The sequence below is a fragment of the Phytophthora parasitica genome, assembly GCF_000247585.1.
Source record: "Phytophthora parasitica INRA-310 unplaced genomic scaffold supercont2.7, whole genome shotgun sequence".
Taxonomy (NCBI): Eukaryota; Oomycota; class Peronosporomycetes; order Peronosporales; family Peronosporaceae; genus Phytophthora; species Phytophthora nicotianae.
Genome location: NW_008648993.1, coordinates 1,400,799 through 1,417,584, shown reverse-complemented (window position 1 = coordinate 1,417,584; position 16,786 = coordinate 1,400,799). Strand labels below are relative to the sequence as shown.

Sequence of the window (16,786 nt, the reverse complement as noted above, 5' to 3'; positions counted from 1 at the left end):
TTGTCCAGGATTGCCTGGAAGCACTGATAGTCCTGATACCGTTTCGGTCGTTTGGATTCTCGACGGGGTCGCTCTATGGGCTTTGGTCTTTCCAGTAACCCTGCGCTCCGTTTTGATTTGGACCCTCCCACTGCTCCAGTAGGATCCATTGGAGGCACAGTAGGTGTAACTCCCACTGCTTCAGCAGTCTCCTGCTCAGATGCAGTTTGCTGATCTCCCTCTGCTCCGGGTATCTCTCGCGGAGTAAATTGAGTTGTGTCCTCCGTGTTGGACTGGTTAAAGGCCCGATTTACAATGTTTGCTACACTGGTTGTGTCAAATAGCACATCTCGAGCGACAATGTGTTTGTTGTTATAGACATCCCATAGTCGGTAGCCCTTGGCTTCTTCTGAGACACCTAAGAACCTGCACTTTAGAGCTCTAGCAGACAGTTTCTTGTCTTTGCGAAGTACAGCCGGTATGTGTGCAAAGCAGATACTACACCACACAGGTAAGCCACTAATGTTGGGTGACTCTCCGTGCACCATTTCGTATGGCGTCTTTCCACCCAACCGGCTCATTGGGGTACGATTCTGAACATAGGTCATGTAGATCAGGGCCTCTGGCCACCATCAATGTTCCATCTCCGCATCTTTGAGCGCGCAGCGAACCTTGTCGAGTTTGCTTTGATGGTCCCGCTCAGCCGCTCCGTTCTCTTCTGGGCTGTATGCATTTGATGTCTGAAAGACTATGCCCTTTTCCTTGCAGAATTCTTTGAACGCTGAGTTCACGAACTCTGTCCCATCATCGGAGCGAATTCTTCTGATTGTGAACTTTCCATCACGCTCAAGTTGCAGTAGGAGCTCTCGGACCTTCTCGAACACTTCTTTCTTGTTCCGTAGAACGTATGTCCAGCGCCATGACGTGTTGTCGTCAATGATGCTCAAGAAGTACCTGATAGTGCCTGTGGTTCCGAAGACTCCCATTGTCTTCATCGGACCATTTGTGTCCATGTGTATCGTGCTGATCGGCTTTGTATCTCTTGAGCCCTTTGTATTGCGATACGACATCCGTCTCTTCTTCATTTCCACGCATGTTGCGCAGAAGAATGGCACTTGCCTGAGATCAGATGCCTTGAGTGTAGGCATACCGGCCACCACTGATTTGGTCAACATTGCGATCACCTGCTCTTTGTTCAGGTGTCCCAACTTTACATGCCATTCCTTTAGGGCAGCCTCTACTTTTCCCACTCCTGGCAGTGCCAGTGGCTTACATGGTTGTGATTTTACAGCATGGCAGTGCGCTTGCCGTTCTTTTACTGTTTTAGATTGTATATAATACGCTCCGTTAATTGCCTTGGCCACAAAAACCAATTGGTTCTTATATAGGACAAATTTATAGTCGCCATTGGCTGACCCTATAATCTGATACCCTCCCCTTTGTAGCCAGTATTCACTAAGTATATTCGACTTAGCATGCGGTACTAGTGCAATGTTCGTAAACAGAAACGGTCGAATACCTCCCGGACCATGCAAATAAAGTTTCACAGTGCCAATGTGTGTATTTGTATGTTTAGACCCTTCTGCAAATGTAAACATGTAGCCGTTGTCGGGTCTCATCTCCACAAACCGGGATGCTTCGCTGGTTAAACCGAAACCGCATCCTGAATCAAGCACCCAACAGTCAGTGGTTAGAAGTGTTTCACTGTCCAGCAGAAAAGGATACAAAGACCTTACCGTTTGCTCCATGTCAACCGCCATCTTGTTGACACCTGCCGCCATGTCGGTAATCGCCCCATCTCCGGTGACGTCCCCAGCATTGACAGGCACTTCGTACGACGACATTGACTCGTCGGTGTCCATGGGCTCGGTGCCGTGCATATCTTCGTAGCCAGGCGTCATGGTGGTTGGTGGGCTGACAGGCGGTGGACTCATCGGAGCGCCTGGCTGCGCCGTCTCGCACGCGTTTACCGGTTTCGGTAGGCAGTCTTCTACCGGGATCTGCTTGCGAACCGGTTTCTTGGTCTTGACAACCGACTTGCCTTTCTCTTGTGGCTTTGACCAGCAAGTGCCAACGCGTTTGCCTCGGCTCCAGATGTTCCTGCGCTTAACGCCCAGGCTCAAGTCGTACTTCATCTTGGGGCATGCGACAATATGATGGGGACCGACGTCGTTCATGTCGTTGAATTCCCCAGCACAGTAGTGGCACGATTTATCCCCCACATTGTAGTGCACATCGTTGATAGGCGCGGCTTTTCGCTTGCCCAGTGCACTTGGCTTGGGTTTCGCTGCCCCGGCTTGTACATGGTTCACCGCGACACCTTTGCCCAGCGCCATGATTTGCGCCTTGCTCTTGTTGCCAAAGATGGCAACGAGTTTATGCTCAACCTTTTCGACAGTAAAGTCACCAGGCTGGAACTCGATCCCTGAGCCCCACAGGTGGCCAGGCAGAATTGCCAGGACTTTAACGAGCATGAGATGGGACGATATGATCTTCCCACCTAGAGCTTCGATGCTGTTCCTGTTCGCTTGCTCACGAGCAACCTTAAGTTGCTGGAACAGGTGCGAAATGCTCCTGAAGTCAGAGTTGGCCACTCTCTCGAAATTCTGCACCAGCTCTACAACGCCGGACGCAGTGTTGAGACCGTAGCGTTTCTCAACGGCCCTCCAGATGACATGGACCGGCTCCCTCATGAGTCGTTCGTCAGCGAAGTTTCTTGGCAGCGTCTGGTTCAGAAGATCCTTGATGTAGGATTTCTGTCCCCTAACCAGCGCTTCTTGTAGCTCGTGAGCCTTCACACGTTCCGGCGTCTGCTCTCCTTCCAGAGGCGGGATTGTCGGCTGGGATTTGAGCAAATCCTCGTAACGCGTGAGAGGCTTCTCACGATTATGCTGGAGCTCAAAAATCGCGATGTCGTCGCTCTTGGCAGCCAGATGATCCACAAACTTGTCTTTCCAGCCAGCGAAATGCGCCTTGTTCCCTTGGAACTGCAACCTGCTCATGTTGGACTCAGTGGGCTTGCTCATTCTACTTGAAATGTTGAATTGAACTCTGTAGAGTAGCTCTCAATACAGTTTGTTTAACTTTATTCTTAACTACCTATTCTCTAGACTTGTGCTCAGTCTGAGGCAGAAGAAGAAGTGAGCTCGTCCTCGGACTTCGTCCTCGGGCGGCATCTCTCCCTTCTGCCCTCAAATCCTCATCGCACTCCTGTTTGGTTGGCAGACAGCCTCTGTCTGCCGGTGCACTGTATCCCTAGTGCTCTTAGGATCTGTTTTACTCTAGTACTTACTATTACAATAATAAATGTAAGTCTTTATTTGTGCTGTCACATCAATCTGTTCAGTGAACAGATTGATGTGCTCAGCATCCTGCCCTCAGGTCGACAGCTCGCCGCCCTCGGGTAAGAGCCGTGCTGTCCAACACCGTCATGTAACCCAAGCTAGAGCGTGACCTGGTGGAGTGGATCGCTGCAATGCAGCGCTGTGTCATGGCCATCGGAGGACGGGCCCGCTATACCCTATCTCTTCGTCGGCGTGCGGCTCTTCTAGGAGGACATTTTGCTGCGCTAAGAATTAAAGCAGAGGTTATTACTCGAGCCATAAAAGGTTCAGTAAGAATTTTGTTTCTTTGTTCAATGGCTGTACTTTTTTGGGGGACAGAACGTGGCTCACCTTCAGAAGCCGGTGGTGCTCATTGTATGACACGACCAGTGCTTTTGAAAGCAAATTGAACAATAATAGCTTTGTGCCAGCTCATACAACCCGAAGCTCGAGCTAACTTACACAAGAGAGCCTCAGTAGATTCCCAAAGAGACCAATTCTAACGACCTAATTATCCGTAAGAACGTCACTATGACTGAGATCCTAGATAGCGACTGATATCGTATGAACCCGATCCAGAGTAAAGTCGTCATTAGCACAATAGCCGCGTTGAAACTTACCAAACCAAGCTAGCGCGACACATTGTGGACAATATCTCAACGCACATTGATGCAGGTACGCAATTCTATGGTTTTACTGTGCAAACAGGTATTCTAATATGTATTCACGGGTTATTACAATATAGAAGCAGCTGAGACCTGTGTCGAGTATGGGATCATGCTCGTGACAATGCCAGCATTGGGCTTATTTTGAACATATGATGTCACGCTTATCCAGTCATGCGATTACTGTGGGCACGATATAATGCTAGAGCAGTTATGATCCATCAACAATCATGTTGTCAGAAAGACGAATGCTTTTGAAATGTTGTGCACCGCGTACCGTTGGGCTCTTATCGCCAAGACTACAAGCGCCATCGATGGCTTTAGTGAGTGCGGTATCTGACCGCTATCTTTGGTATAGCTCAGGACACGGTTGTCATTGTGTAGAGGTGGCACTGTCAAAGGTGACACTGGTACAGCTGAGTGGTTAACTGTTATGCCACAATATTGGCACAAATGTATGCGGCCGAATTGAAGGTGTGTGATAGGTCAATAAGTGAAGGATAAGGATAGGCACTTGGTTAATAAGGTCAAAGCCCCGAAAACCAGTCAAGGGAAAGAAACCAGCGAAGAAATAGCTGAAGGATGTGTCGGAGAGATGACATGTGACCATTTCACTTCCGAACTGACGGCCAACGACAACATCAACTAACATTGACCCTGCCATCAAAGAAGTCCGCAAGGGGACCCTTTCCCCCCGTTAGTCGCTCCTACAGGCAAGATAAGGAAGCACATGATGATGATGGACGTCGTTAGACGCCTCGTTACGAGAGAGCTGGTACTGGCAGACGGTGAGTTTTCCTAGTCGGCCACTAACTGGTCCTGCTCATATCGGTTTCAAATAGACCCAAATTTGGACCCGATGAACTTTCCCTACAACACGACTGAAGCCAACAGAAATGGGTACCAGCAAGGTTTTAGCTCTCAGCAATTAACGACCGGGCAAGCACTTCACACAGTAGAATGTAGCCTTCGTGTTGCATTCACCACAAAGCCCCCGTGCTCGTGAACCTCGTTCTCGAGCTGGCGCATAGTGAGGGAGATCAATGAGCGCCTTGAGGTGGTGAGAGTTAAGCTCGTCGATGTACTCGCTATCTATATCAACTGTTGACAACCCGCTGCGCCTGGTCCTAGATGCTGGAAGTTCGTTGTTGATGAGCTGGTAGGCCACCTGATAAACAAATCACTAAAGTCAAGTGAAGCTCCATGGTCATATCGTTGCTACATGCTAGGTAGCTATCCACGATCACCATGCCTAATAGTGTGCTAAATAATCTGTGAGTCCAGTTTCTTGTAATCCATTGTCGCTCCAGTGCTTGGCCACTGCACGTCGTACTTGAGCTGGCAGAACTCTCGCCGCACAACCTTGATAGCATCAATCTTACCCCTAAGTTTCTTCGTCTTGCCACGTACACGGGTTCCAACGTGCATTTTGGTCATAATGGGGGGGGGGGGGGGGGCTATGACGAAGATCAAAACTAAGTATATGATGGTTGGTCCCTTCAGGAAATATTGTGCCAAGTTTAGAGCTCTAAGCTTGCATATGTTACTGGAAACCTATTTTGAAGTGATCGTACTCGTATGTTGGTGAGCACCGGTATGCTCAATAGGGGATAATCAGTATGCTCAATAGGGGATAAAGATTAAGCTTATGAAACGCTGGATTCAGCGAGATCGAGACCTCGGTCAATACTTCACTTCACACCCGCACGAGGTCGATGAAGACGCTTCCGATACACCTGTAATGGACCAGCTTGGAGGCAAACGCTATCTCATACATGATCAATTTTGGGACGGGGATTCAGCGAACTTTGGCTGTCCGTACACGACTTCGTCTTTGTCAGTTATAGTGTTACACATGCTACGCATCGGAATATGTTGGTCGAGCGGCTGCTTTCCAGACATTCGACAGCAGTTTTCTGCTGGCAAAATGTGCATCTGCGGGCACAATAGGCCAACGCGCCGATGCTCACTGCTCCTCCCGACACTGAGTTTGTGTAGCAACGCCGCGGCGAGGCCTTGACGTAAAACTGTGCTAGCAGTTGCCTACTTGATGAAGCTCAATTACTTAGATCTCGGACTCTGCATGCACTTTAAGCACATCGACGGCAACGGTCTCATCGCAACATATACGAACTCATCGGGGACGGTTAGTCCTGCCGACGATATACGAAGTATTCTTGAGCCTTCAGGGCTCTGCTGATGCCTAGGGTTTTGGATGAGGATGCCAAGGCGTACTCACATAGTTTCATCGCTAAAGAGAAACCAGAACGGAGGATCAACTTCTTGTATGCATTTAGTGTCCACCTTAAGCAGCTGCAATTGTGTCAACGTACCATATAGCGTTCATTGTTGGGGCAGTACTGAAGTCTTGATTAGGTACACATTCTCCACCCATGCTAGGCTGCAGAACCTGGCATCACAACATGATAGCATGATTCATACTAACATATACCTCTCGCTCACAGCGCTGTCCCTGGCCTTAAACTTACCAATGGTACACAATTGGTCTACTCGTACCGCAGACTGTACAGCAGCGTTGGGACAATTGTATTGAAAATTGGTTGAGATCTACTCTGGCGCCACAGTTAGTATTGTACAAATATGTGTATTGAATTGGTCAAATTAGTATACTTGGTTAAATTATGGGGAATGTAAATCGTACTTTAGTGAAAACGTACTTAAGTGCTGGGCACCAGCATAATAGCAACAACAATTATTGTGCCTTTATGTCGTTTTACCGTTCTTCAGAGATATCTCTGAAGAGAGCTCCGAGATAAACGGGACTTTCTAATCTGTAACAGCGGACAGTAAAATTTGACTTAATCTTTGGGTTACATGATTGGATAAAATACATCAGTGGACAGCCGACACAAGAATGCGTGTCCCATTCAAACTTTCGTCGGCTCAAAAGCAAGCAACGTGTGGGACCACACGGACGAAGCTAGTATCCCCACCGGCGAGACACACAGTACGATCTATCACCATCGTAGCTCAACGGAAGAGTCCTGCTTATGGGGGACGGAAGTTCAATTCCTCCCGGTGGTATTATTTGGTGTGCGTGTGTGTGTGTGTCGTGTTGTCAGCACTGGTGCCATTGCAAGTTTCTGTTGAATTAGAGCTGCAGGTCGTGAGAAAGGGTTTTGAGCAACGATGCACAGGACACAGGTAAGGATTGAGCATAAGTTCTGAGGCGCCGTATTTGTCTCGCTGTTGTTATATGAGGCAGATACTTTCCAGATCAAGTGTTCCCACACAGCAAAACCCGATTGTACAGGTGCAGTAGCCCACTAATGTTTAGATATGATGTAATGACATGAACGCGACCTGAGGAGATGCAGTTCAAAGACACCAGCTGAGCAACAAGGCTTCTACGTCAGCGAGGCGCCTTTGGGAGCGAGGAAGGGCTGTAACCAGCGCACCCTACAGTGAGTGGTGTGTGCATTGTGGATCACCAAGTCGGACAGCCTGTGAGACGGTGGATAGCGGTGCATCCTCAGTGTTTGGTGTCATTGGTGTTGGCAAAAGATCGCGGCCGTAAATGGAGAATATCCCCCTACCAGATTCGCTAACCTGTCGACTCACTATCAAGAACGGGGAGCCATTTGGCGCATGTCGCGACGAAGTCCCCCACATTTTTATACAATGTGTCAGACGAAAATAATCGTCCGAGAGCAATGGTTGAGGAGCATTTCGAGATTAAACTACCAGGTCAGTGGAGAGCAACTTTCGACATCTGTCTGAAACCCAGTAACAACGCCAAGCAGAAGTGGTTTGAAGTAGTTAGCCAAGAGGCAGCAGGCTTCTAGCTCAGTTGAAAGAAGTCTGGACCAGAGCAAGGCGGAGGCGGAATGGACAGGCTGGCTTTGAGTTGGAGCTTTTTGTCTACGTCCCTAAGCTGGAGGCACCGATATATTTCCGCCGTGCAAGTGCCACCCGAATTCAAGAGCAGATGCCACGTGTGGCAGCATTCCTGAGAGAGCAGCAAGTTGAAGCTGGACCTGCGTCAGAGAGATACATGGCTGTCACACAAGCACGACTACCTGAAGGAGCCCCCTTACAGGTACCGGACAGCATCACCTTCCGTCAGCTCCACCATATTGATACCCAGCAAGCAGCTGTGGATGCTGCAATGACCGAGGAGCAGCTACAAAGAGCGTGCGAATATCGAGTCGTGCGTATTAAGCTTCACGGTGCAGTGGTACCCGTGCAGGTGAAATATTGGAGAGTTACGAGACGCACTCGAGCTACCGAATTATAGCCTGCGACCCCGCTTTAGACCTCCGGCAAATACTGACACACTAGCTCCAGCAAATAACATTGAAAATGAAGAACACATGAACGACATCGATGAAATTATGGAGCAGTAGAGATAACCGACAGAAAGGCCATATTAGCATGTCGTTGGATCCACCGTTGTATCAACGAGAACCCCACCTCAATGGGATTTGAATCGGGGGAGTAGGGTGGCAAAAAGAACAAGAGAGCTCCGGTGGCATGTACCATAGCTTACAGCTCCTTGTACTTATGAATCTTTGCGTTGTCCAGGATAACAATGGATCGTGGCAGTGGCCATGGATTGAGAAACGGGAGGATATTTTTCTTGAACACGTTGTGGAACTCTAAACGCATGAATGTCCCCTCCACGTTTCCCCATTCAAAAAAGCCCTTTACGTCCATTGCTGCCAAAATTGACACTCTTTTCCCTCGACTGAAAGGCATTGTAACATGGGCGCGAGTATTCTGTGCTGACTATCCGTATCGCCGAATAACAGACCTAAGTAAAACATAATAACAAAATTTTTATAATTTTAAATACACTTCACACTGTATACCAAAAGTACTTACCTTCCGTCCATGGACGTTTCGTCAATGAAGACGAGTTGGCCGGGCCCACTATAGTAAGGGAGGAGTCGGGCGACATATTCATGGTGCTCCCTAGGGACGCATTCCCGCGCTTGCTTTGTGAATACTTTTCTTGACAGTTTGAGGTCGAAGCGGAGGGCCCGACAGATAGTTGAGTCTGATAGATTGACTGTGTCCCTGTAGTGGGCTCGTAGCTCCTGTCGTAGCTCCTCAAAATAGAAGCAGGGATGACTTTCACGTATTGCCGAACGAACTCACACACATTACTTGGCCATCGTGATGTTCTGGACATTGGTTCATTCTTAACAACATTCCCGGTTATGCGGAACCGCCTGTGCCAACGCCCTAAGCTGCGTTCAGATATACCGAGGACACTAGCCACTGTTGCAGTATCTATAGAGTAGACGTACATAAGTATGATGTCTATCCAGCGCATGTTGATTGAGTCATCTTATAATGGTCCGGAGAAGAAAACCTCGAATGGATTTACAGTTACCAGCCATTCGAGCATTCACTTGTCTTGAGGCTAGTTGTTTGCATCCTATGAAGCACTACAGCACTTTCGATGTGATTGGGCAACAAAAAAACACTGGCTTACATGATTGGAAAAAAAAAATTGAACGTGGCTAAAAGTCCATTGATAAATCGTGTCCAACTTACCAGTAAAACGAAGGTGCCAACTTAACCCTATCTATTTGAGCTGTGTTTTCGTTGCCCGATTTGCCAAAAGAGTTGAAAGGCACAATAAATATTGAGATACAATACTGACATTATATTTGGGCGCCAATGCTGCAATATATTGATTTCAATAATTGATTGCACAACGCTGCTGTACAGGGATTAGTACTGAGATCTTCACCTTCTGGCAATCCTCACAGCACAGACCATACTTGGTGTGCTACTTGTCACGCGTACTGGACACTGATACCATCCTGTCGTCTGGTGCCTTCAGAAATGACGGTCTTCAGTGGATTACCAACTTTTGGCTGGCCTTGCCCATTTCGGGATCTAGAAATAGTAGTACTGTATAATAATATAGTACTGCATCGCTGCGAATTACATTTAGTATTATTTAGGAAAATTAATATTTGTGTAATACAGCAATATTCATATAATATATGGAACTCGCATATTACCGATTCATGTCCTTAAAGCCAAGGAGCTGACAGTCGTTGCTTGTCATTCAGACGAAAAAACCCATTATAAAATTAATGGGTTTTTTCGTCTGAATGCTATCCCGGCCAATCAGATCTCTCATGTCCCATAGAATTATTAGTAAAACAGTAGTACGGCATTTGTAAAATTAATTTAGAACTTCTAAACAGTCGAACTTATGTCCCTCTAAAATCAACACGGTGCTCTAAATCGACTGCAAGCTTTTGGCCAGCCATTTCATCTCGGCATTGAGGCATGACCATGGCTGACAATGACAGTGGGTCGGAGCACGAGGACGTGGAGCGCGTAGTGCGCGAGGCACCCAAGCGTCTAGGTCAGCAGAAGCCCAAAGCTAAGAAGGAAAAAGTCAAGCACGTAGGCAAGTACACGCGCGGCGTTGGCGTCTCCATTCGTGGCATCCGCGACAAGAAGCTCAAGGGCTCATTGCAACGCGCTCATGAGAAGCAAAAGCTGGCAGCTGAGTCTGCGGCAAAGTCCGAGATCCTGCTGCCTGACCAGGCCGGTTTCCTTGAGGCTGAAGGTCTCGAGAAGACATATAAGTTCACGCAGCAGCAGCTCGCAGACAATGTGGACATCAACACAGCGCGCAAGATATTCAGTCTGGACCTGCCGGACTACGGCGCCTACCGCGTCAAATACACACGTAATGGACGCAACATGCTGCTTGGTAGTCAGAAAGGCCACTTGGCGCAAATGGATGCGCTGCGTATGAAGCTTACGTGCGAATTCCAGGCCAACGACCTTGTGCGCGACATTAGCTTCCTGCACAACGACTCGCTCTTCGCCGCGGCGCAGAAAAAGCACGTGTACATTTACGACAACACTGGCGCCGAGGCACATTGCATCCGAACGATTCCGGAGCCGCGCAGGATGGAGTTCCTGCCCTACCACTTCCTGCTCTCTTGTGTGAGCGGCAATGGACTGTTGACCTACCACGACGTGACAGAAGGAAAGCAGGTGTCCACGCACCGCACCAAGCAGGGACTGTGTGATACTATGGCGTTGAATCCGTGGAATGCCGTTGTGAACCTTGGTCACGCGAGTGGTATTGTGACGCTTTGGACGCCCAACATGTCGGATGCTGTCGTCAAGATGCAGTGCCATCAGGGACCGAGTATGTTGAGCTTCTTGCTGTTGTTTTGCTTCAGTGTACGCTTGACTTACAGTTGGATTGTGTGTTTTTTTGTTGCTTGTTTGCAGTTCGCTCCATGGGCATCGACAACAGCGGAAAGTATCTCATCACTGCTGGAGCAGACAGGAAGGTGAAGGTGTTTGATCTGCGCAAATACCAGGAAGTGAACAGCTATTATCTGAGCGCGGCAGCCAACACACTGAGTGTGAGTCAGCGTGGACTTGTGGCAGTGGGCTTCGGCCCCAACGTGCACGTGCTCAAGAGCACCTTCTCGTCGGGCTCGCCTATCCGGCCATACATGACATACCAGATTCCTGGCTCCATGGTCAGCTCGCTGGCCTTCCGTCCTTTCGAAGATGTGCTGGGTGTTGGCCACGCCACGGGTTTTAACTCTATCGTGATCCCTGGCTCCGGTGAGCCCAACTTCGACACGTACGAGGCCAATCCGTACGAGAACCACAAGCAGCGTGACGAGTCAGAGGTGCGCTCACTGCTGGAGAAGATTCGTCCGGAAATGATCACACTGGACCCGAGCAGCATCGGCCGTGTGGACATGAACCCAGCCGAGGAGCAGGAGAAGAAGATCTACCAGATGCAGCGTGCCAACGGTGACGGTACGGCCAAGAAGCCTAAGAAGAAAATGCGCGGCAAGAACCGTCCATCGCGACGACTACGCAAGAAGCAACAGAACGTCGTGGACGCACAGAAGCAGCAATTCCGCGAGCAGCTAGCCAACAAGCAGAAACGTCAAGAGCGGCAGGAACAGCAGCGCCAGTGGAATGAAAAGGCAGAGAGCGCACCCACGGCACTCAACCGGTTCTTCAAAAAGTAGATGCATATCCACACTGTAATACACACGCAGTCGGTCACCTTTCCTTAGACACACCACTCTTGTCCATTTAACCTGCATTTTAATCCACAAAACGACACAACTTCATGCTATCAGGACCAAAGACACGTTTATTTGCGCCATATATCGAACCAAACGCGCTGTGTCATACGGGACTCCGGTAATTCGCTTATGCGAGGTAGCGGTACGTGTTGGCTTGATCGGGGTCGCGCTCGAGGTATTCGCGGTCGATAAGAGCCTCGATACGACGCTTGATCACCTTGAGATTCGGCTTGAAGAAGGCCAGCTGGCTCAGCACCTCCGAGATAAGCTGCTGGTGCTGAAGCGTCTTACGTGCCTTCATGATACGCACGATGGCGGCTTCTATGGCGATACTGCGGTCCTCTTCAACGTTCTTCTGACTGTGGCTTTCTTCCAGAGAAGCCATCGGAATACGCAGCTTACGCATCGGTGAAGCAAACGTCTTGTTCACGGCAAACTGGTCGCTGGTCGAGATCGTCTTGCCGGCAGGAGTCTTGGTCAGTAGCTTGTACTTACCACACGATAGTGAGTGCATAATGCGCTTCACCACATCCACTGTAAGGTTCAGCGACTCGCGTACAGCTTCGAACGACAACGCGCCTTCGCCTTCATTAAACAGAAGCAGCGCAACAGCCTGCAGCGTCGACACCTGCAGATCGTACCATTTCTTCTTGGGGAAGTTGGCTCGGATCGTCGCGTTACCCAGCGAGTGTACCCACTGCAACCGACGGTGGCTAGTCTTCGAGTCGTAGTATACCTTGAAGAGGTTCATGCATCGGACCATAAGCGGCGGCATTGTGACCTCCAAAATACGGTACGACGGCCAGTAACCGGTCGTCAGCACCTGAACGCTAAACTCGAGATTCAAGGCAGCCTCGTTCGAGTCGCTTTCACGTTGTTTCTTCAAGAATCCCTCAAACTCCTGGTGGTGGTCACTTCCAATAGCCAGATCGTTCATCATGCCTTCCATCTTACCGGTAAACTGCGCACCACAACGCAGCTTGAGCTTACCGATCATCAGCACTTCGGCATCTGCAGAAGCAGAGCGTTGGTTCAGCAGACGTTTAGCAAGTTGGTTGCGGTAGATTTCAGCGAATAGATCCTTGTCCGTAAGGTACGAGAACACGAACACCACCTTCTCCAAATAGTCCTCCACTTGCTCATCACTGAGCTTCTCGCCTCCAGTCTTGAGGATACGGTCGCAGAACGTACTCATCAGCTTGGCCGAGCTGTCCGGACCCACATCCTTGTTAACGAACTCGACAAAAGCTTCCTTCAGAGCCTTCTGGAACAGCGAATTACCAGCGAATTGCTCGTTCACGATGCTGCGGAACTTGTCGTGGATAGCGAGAATATCCTTGATAAACGTGGGGTCCGAGCTGGGGTCACGCACGTTGCCCGAAGCTACAGCATTAGCGCGCTTGGCGACGATATCGTTACCCACAGCCGTAATGTGCTGCTGCACCAGGTCTGCAATCGGCTCCAGTCCGTTCTTAAGGCGAGCAAACAGACGGTACATACGCGCCAGGTCCTCGAGCTTATCGTTCTTCAACAATGCAATGACACCAGAGTTCTCCCTCTCAATGAGCTCCTTCTGTGCCGCTTCAAGCAGCACACTCTCCAGTTTCTTGACGAGTTTCGGCTCCGTGGATTTGTGCAGGTATGTGTGCACACGATTGCGTTCGCTCTGCAGAGCTTCCTCGACCTTCTGGAGGTACACGGGCGTCGAGTCTTCACTGAGCCAGCCCTTGGACTTGCGCTCGTAGTAGACAGCGCTAGTGGCTACAAGGTCCGCCTCCAGACAGCTCTGGTAGACGTCGAGGGATTTCATGCCCATGACCTCAAAGATCTCGACGCAGTTCTTCATCAACGTCGTGTCAATGATCTCTCCGTTGCGCTCCTTCTCAATGAGCTCGATCATGGCGTCTTTAACGCGTACTTTGACCTTCTGGAAGACCATGTGGTCGAAGCTCTGCAGCCCAGCATCGTCCAGTGTCGGCAGCGAGTGGTGCTTGACGTAGTAGCGATCCAAGTACATGAAGAAGCGGGTCATCCACTTCATCATGAGCTTGTGGTTAGTCCAGCGCTTGACGAGTTCTTGTAAGAAGAACTCGTCATGTGCCTGCTCCAAACTGGGCAGCACCTTCTGCTCCAGATACGTGTCGAAAGTCTGGCCGTGGCGGTCGTAAAGCTGCTCGGAGAAATTGTACGGCGAGCGCTGTGTGCACATATTGTAGCACGTCGTGTAGATGGGCATGAAGGCATTGGGCGGGAAGGGCGACACCTTCACTTGATCAAAGCCCTTGTCCAGGATATCCAGCAGCACGTCGATGGCCTTGGGTTTAATTTCCTGGTCCCAACCTTCCTCGAGCGAGATCATGTTCTTCCCACTCATCGTCGAGATCTTTCGCTTAAGCTACTGTAGAATTTAGAGCGTGGCAATGAAGCGAAACTGGAGCGAAACACACCGACAAGAACTGTTACTGACTGGAGCGAGGAGCGAGTCTGCGTCAACCTGGCGCGGTTGAAAATGGCAGGTCAATTTGCCTCCCTTCTTTTCCTCTTGGTTGATAAGATCACAGGGTGGCGAATCCTCTATAGAAACATAGTTTGCAGTGCGTTTTTTCTTCAGTATAGAATATCTGGCTAATTGGAAAGTTTCTTTTTTAATTTTCAATGTTTAGGTCCTTGGTTCAGCGATATTTGACAGATTACTCCCTTTTATTTAGCATATTTTGAGCCCATGTTGATGAACATCACTCAGTTGTAAGCATTTCATCCAATCCCATACTTTTATAAGCATACAGTTTGTCTATTGGCTAAAAAGAAAAGGAAACTCACGACCCCAGTCACAGCCAACACCAAGCGACGGCGCCTGTCCCGCCTTACCTTCTCTACGTCGCTCCGCCACGACGATCTCCATTCCCATCCGGCGCCGCAGACCCCGAGCATCTTTCTTCCAGACGTCTCTTCACCTCGTCCAGGTCTTATCCCATCCCGACGACGAGCTATATCAATCAACAGCAAGCAATTCGCTTTCAGTTTACAGCAAAACGCGAGCCTCTTTACGTTGATACTCGCTTAAGTAGACCCTCCCAGTCCTGATTCCACTTCAACATGCTGCACGACATCATGATGGGGTCATGGGAGTTTTCCACCTCTTTCTGCGTGGGCCGCAGTCGCGGCTGCGAGGTCAGCATCGCCACATCCGAGGAGACGCGCACTGTCAGCAAGCGGCACGTAGGCATCGTCCCTGTGACCGAAACGCTGGCCAGTTCAGCACATGCTACACCTGCGAAGCGTCGTTGGCTAATATATGATCTGGACACGATGAATGGTACAGCAGTGAACGGCGTGGAGATTCCAAAAGGAGGCAATCAGGAGCTCCATAACGGAGACGAAGTGGTGCTGGCGTCCGCTATGCGGCAGTGCGTACGTCTGCTTGTTCAATTTCCAGACGAAGCACATTCACGTATTATAGTCAAGGTGCTAGCACGTCCTGCCGCTCCGTCGCCTGCGCCGTTGCATCGTCGGACGACAACTCCGGCGGTGTCCCCTCGCCGCTCACCACGACGAGTTGTGATGACAAATGCGCCCGTCGCGGCGACGGGATTTGGTAGATCAGCTGTGACGATCGCTGGAAGTCCAGCGTTTACGAGGACGGGATGTCGATCGATGGCAGGGACACCGAACAGTGAGTCGAACATGATGACAGTCCCCCCGCAGAATCTTTCACAGAAGAGGAGTCGCAGCAGTCCGAGCAAGAATGAGAATGTGGAGAGAAACAGACAACACGATACGCCCAATAGTCAACAGAGGAAACGCTCGCGTCGTGGCGGCGTTGTTGAGGAAACAGCAATTGATGGAGATCCCAGCTCTGCTGCTAAAAGAGCCCGAGAGAACGAGAAAGAAGAGCGCGAACGGCTAATGATGTGTTCCGTGTGTCTGGAGTATTTTCATGGCAGTGCAACGCTGCCGTGCTCTCATACGTTTTGCGGACACTGCATCAGCAACTGGTTCCGCAACTCACTGTCTTGTCCTGAGTGCCGTGACGTCGTGAAGACAGTTCCAGTTCGAAACCGTGCTCTGGATGAACTAGTGGAGCGTCTGGTAGGCCAGACAGAAGCGTACAAGTCTCTTGTACGCCGTCGGGCTCGGATGCAGCGGCGGTCGGTCGGACCACACCGATATGAACGTGGCAGTGACGAGAATGAGGACGGATCTGAAGGAGCTACGCGCGGTGTTGGCGGCCTACATCTTGATAACAACCGTAACTTGGAGCCTAGAACGCGCTCCGTGTTTACCCGCTGGTCGGTGGATGATAAGCTGGCGTTCTCTGCATACATCAATGACCAGTTCGGTGAGGCCCGCGTGGCAACGTGTAAGAAAGTAGGGCTCACTGATGCTGCGGTGGACAGGGCCAATATGACGGAACTGCTCGTTGCCGCGCAGAATCTATTGCTGGATTGCGGTGGCCTCCGTCTGGTAGGCGACGAGTGCTGTCAGCGCCTGAAGATCTTTCTGTTCTTCGGCTAAAGGCAGTCTCAATCCAGGTAGGTTAGATTACGAGTAGAATATCGTTGCGTAAAATAATTCACCGCAGCTGTCTCCGTCTGCAAGTATGTCATCAAGATTGCAAGACTCCGCGCAACAGAGCACTAGGCTAATGGCAGAGAAACCTTAAGGAGCAAATGTCAAGTTGAAGCCGTGTATTTACAAATTCGAAGAATAATATTGCTGGCAATTCATTTGAAAAAAAATGTTTTCCCAAGGTTGA

General features: G+C 49.8%; 6 protein-coding genes across 6 annotated transcripts; 4 read left to right on the top strand and 2 right to left on the bottom strand.

The window, feature by feature from the left end:
- Positions 1 to 5,230: 5,230 nt before the first annotated feature.
- Positions 5,231 to 5,404, bottom strand: PPTG_21687 (hypothetical protein; the record flags this gene model as incomplete). Its single annotated transcript, XM_008899320.1, has 1 exon — positions 5,231 to 5,404. The coding sequence occupies one exon, from the start codon at positions 5,402 to 5,404 to the stop codon at positions 5,231 to 5,233; it is 174 nt and encodes a 57-aa protein (XP_008897568.1).
- A 613-nt stretch (positions 5,405 to 6,017) lies between these two features.
- On the top strand, positions 6,018 to 7,773 carry PPTG_21686 (hypothetical protein; the record flags this gene model as incomplete). The annotated part of the gene is made up of 3 exons (XM_008899319.1): positions 6,018 to 6,138; positions 6,825 to 6,935; positions 7,619 to 7,773. 3 exons carry the CDS (start codon positions 6,018 to 6,020, stop codon positions 7,771 to 7,773), a joined length of 387 nt encoding a protein of 128 aa, XP_008897567.1.
- Positions 7,774 to 7,916: 143 nt separating this feature from the next.
- On the top strand, positions 7,917 to 8,225 carry PPTG_05483 (hypothetical protein; the record flags this gene model as incomplete). Its single annotated transcript, XM_008899033.1, has 1 exon — positions 7,917 to 8,225. The coding sequence occupies one exon, from the start codon at positions 7,917 to 7,919 to the stop codon at positions 8,223 to 8,225; it is 309 nt and encodes a 102-aa protein (XP_008897281.1).
- Positions 8,226 to 10,166: 1,941 nt separating this feature from the next.
- Positions 10,167 to 12,079, top strand: PPTG_05482 (hypothetical protein). Its single transcript, XM_008899032.1, has 2 exons — positions 10,167 to 11,120; positions 11,207 to 12,079. Exons 1-2 carry the CDS (start codon positions 10,241 to 10,243, stop codon positions 11,968 to 11,970), a joined length of 1,644 nt encoding a protein of 547 aa, XP_008897280.1. The 5' UTR covers positions 10,167 to 10,240; the 3' UTR covers positions 11,971 to 12,079.
- PPTG_05481 (hypothetical protein) lies at positions 11,806 to 14,696 on the bottom strand. Its single transcript, XM_008899031.1, has one exon. The coding sequence runs from the start codon at positions 14,402 to 14,404 to the stop codon at positions 12,158 to 12,160; it is 2,247 nt and encodes a 748-aa protein (XP_008897279.1). The 5' UTR covers positions 14,405 to 14,696; the 3' UTR covers positions 11,806 to 12,157.
- A 137-nt stretch (positions 14,697 to 14,833) lies between these two features.
- On the top strand, positions 14,834 to 16,751 carry PPTG_05480 (hypothetical protein). The gene has a single exon (XM_008899030.1). The coding sequence runs from the start codon at positions 15,127 to 15,129 to the stop codon at positions 16,543 to 16,545; it is 1,419 nt and encodes a 472-aa protein (XP_008897278.1). The 5' UTR covers positions 14,834 to 15,126; the 3' UTR covers positions 16,546 to 16,751.
- The last annotated feature ends 35 nt before the right edge of the window (positions 16,752 to 16,786 follow it).

Excerpts from the sequence above, each read along its gene's own strand:
- PPTG_05482 (XM_008899032.1), top strand. The coding sequence starts at position 10,241 with ATGACCATGGCTGACAATGACAGTGGGTCGGAGCACGAGGACGTGGAG. Across the intron at positions 11,121-11,206 it reads GCAGTGCCATCAGGGACCGA|TTCGCTCCATGGGCATCGAC; the intron begins GTATGTTGAGCT and ends GCTTGTTTGCAG.
- PPTG_05481 (XM_008899031.1), bottom strand. The coding sequence starts at position 14,404 with ATGAGTGGGAAGAACATGATCTCGCTCGAGGAAGGTTGGGACCAGGAA.
- PPTG_05480 (XM_008899030.1), top strand. The coding sequence starts at position 15,127 with ATGCTGCACGACATCATGATGGGGTCATGGGAGTTTTCCACCTCTTTC.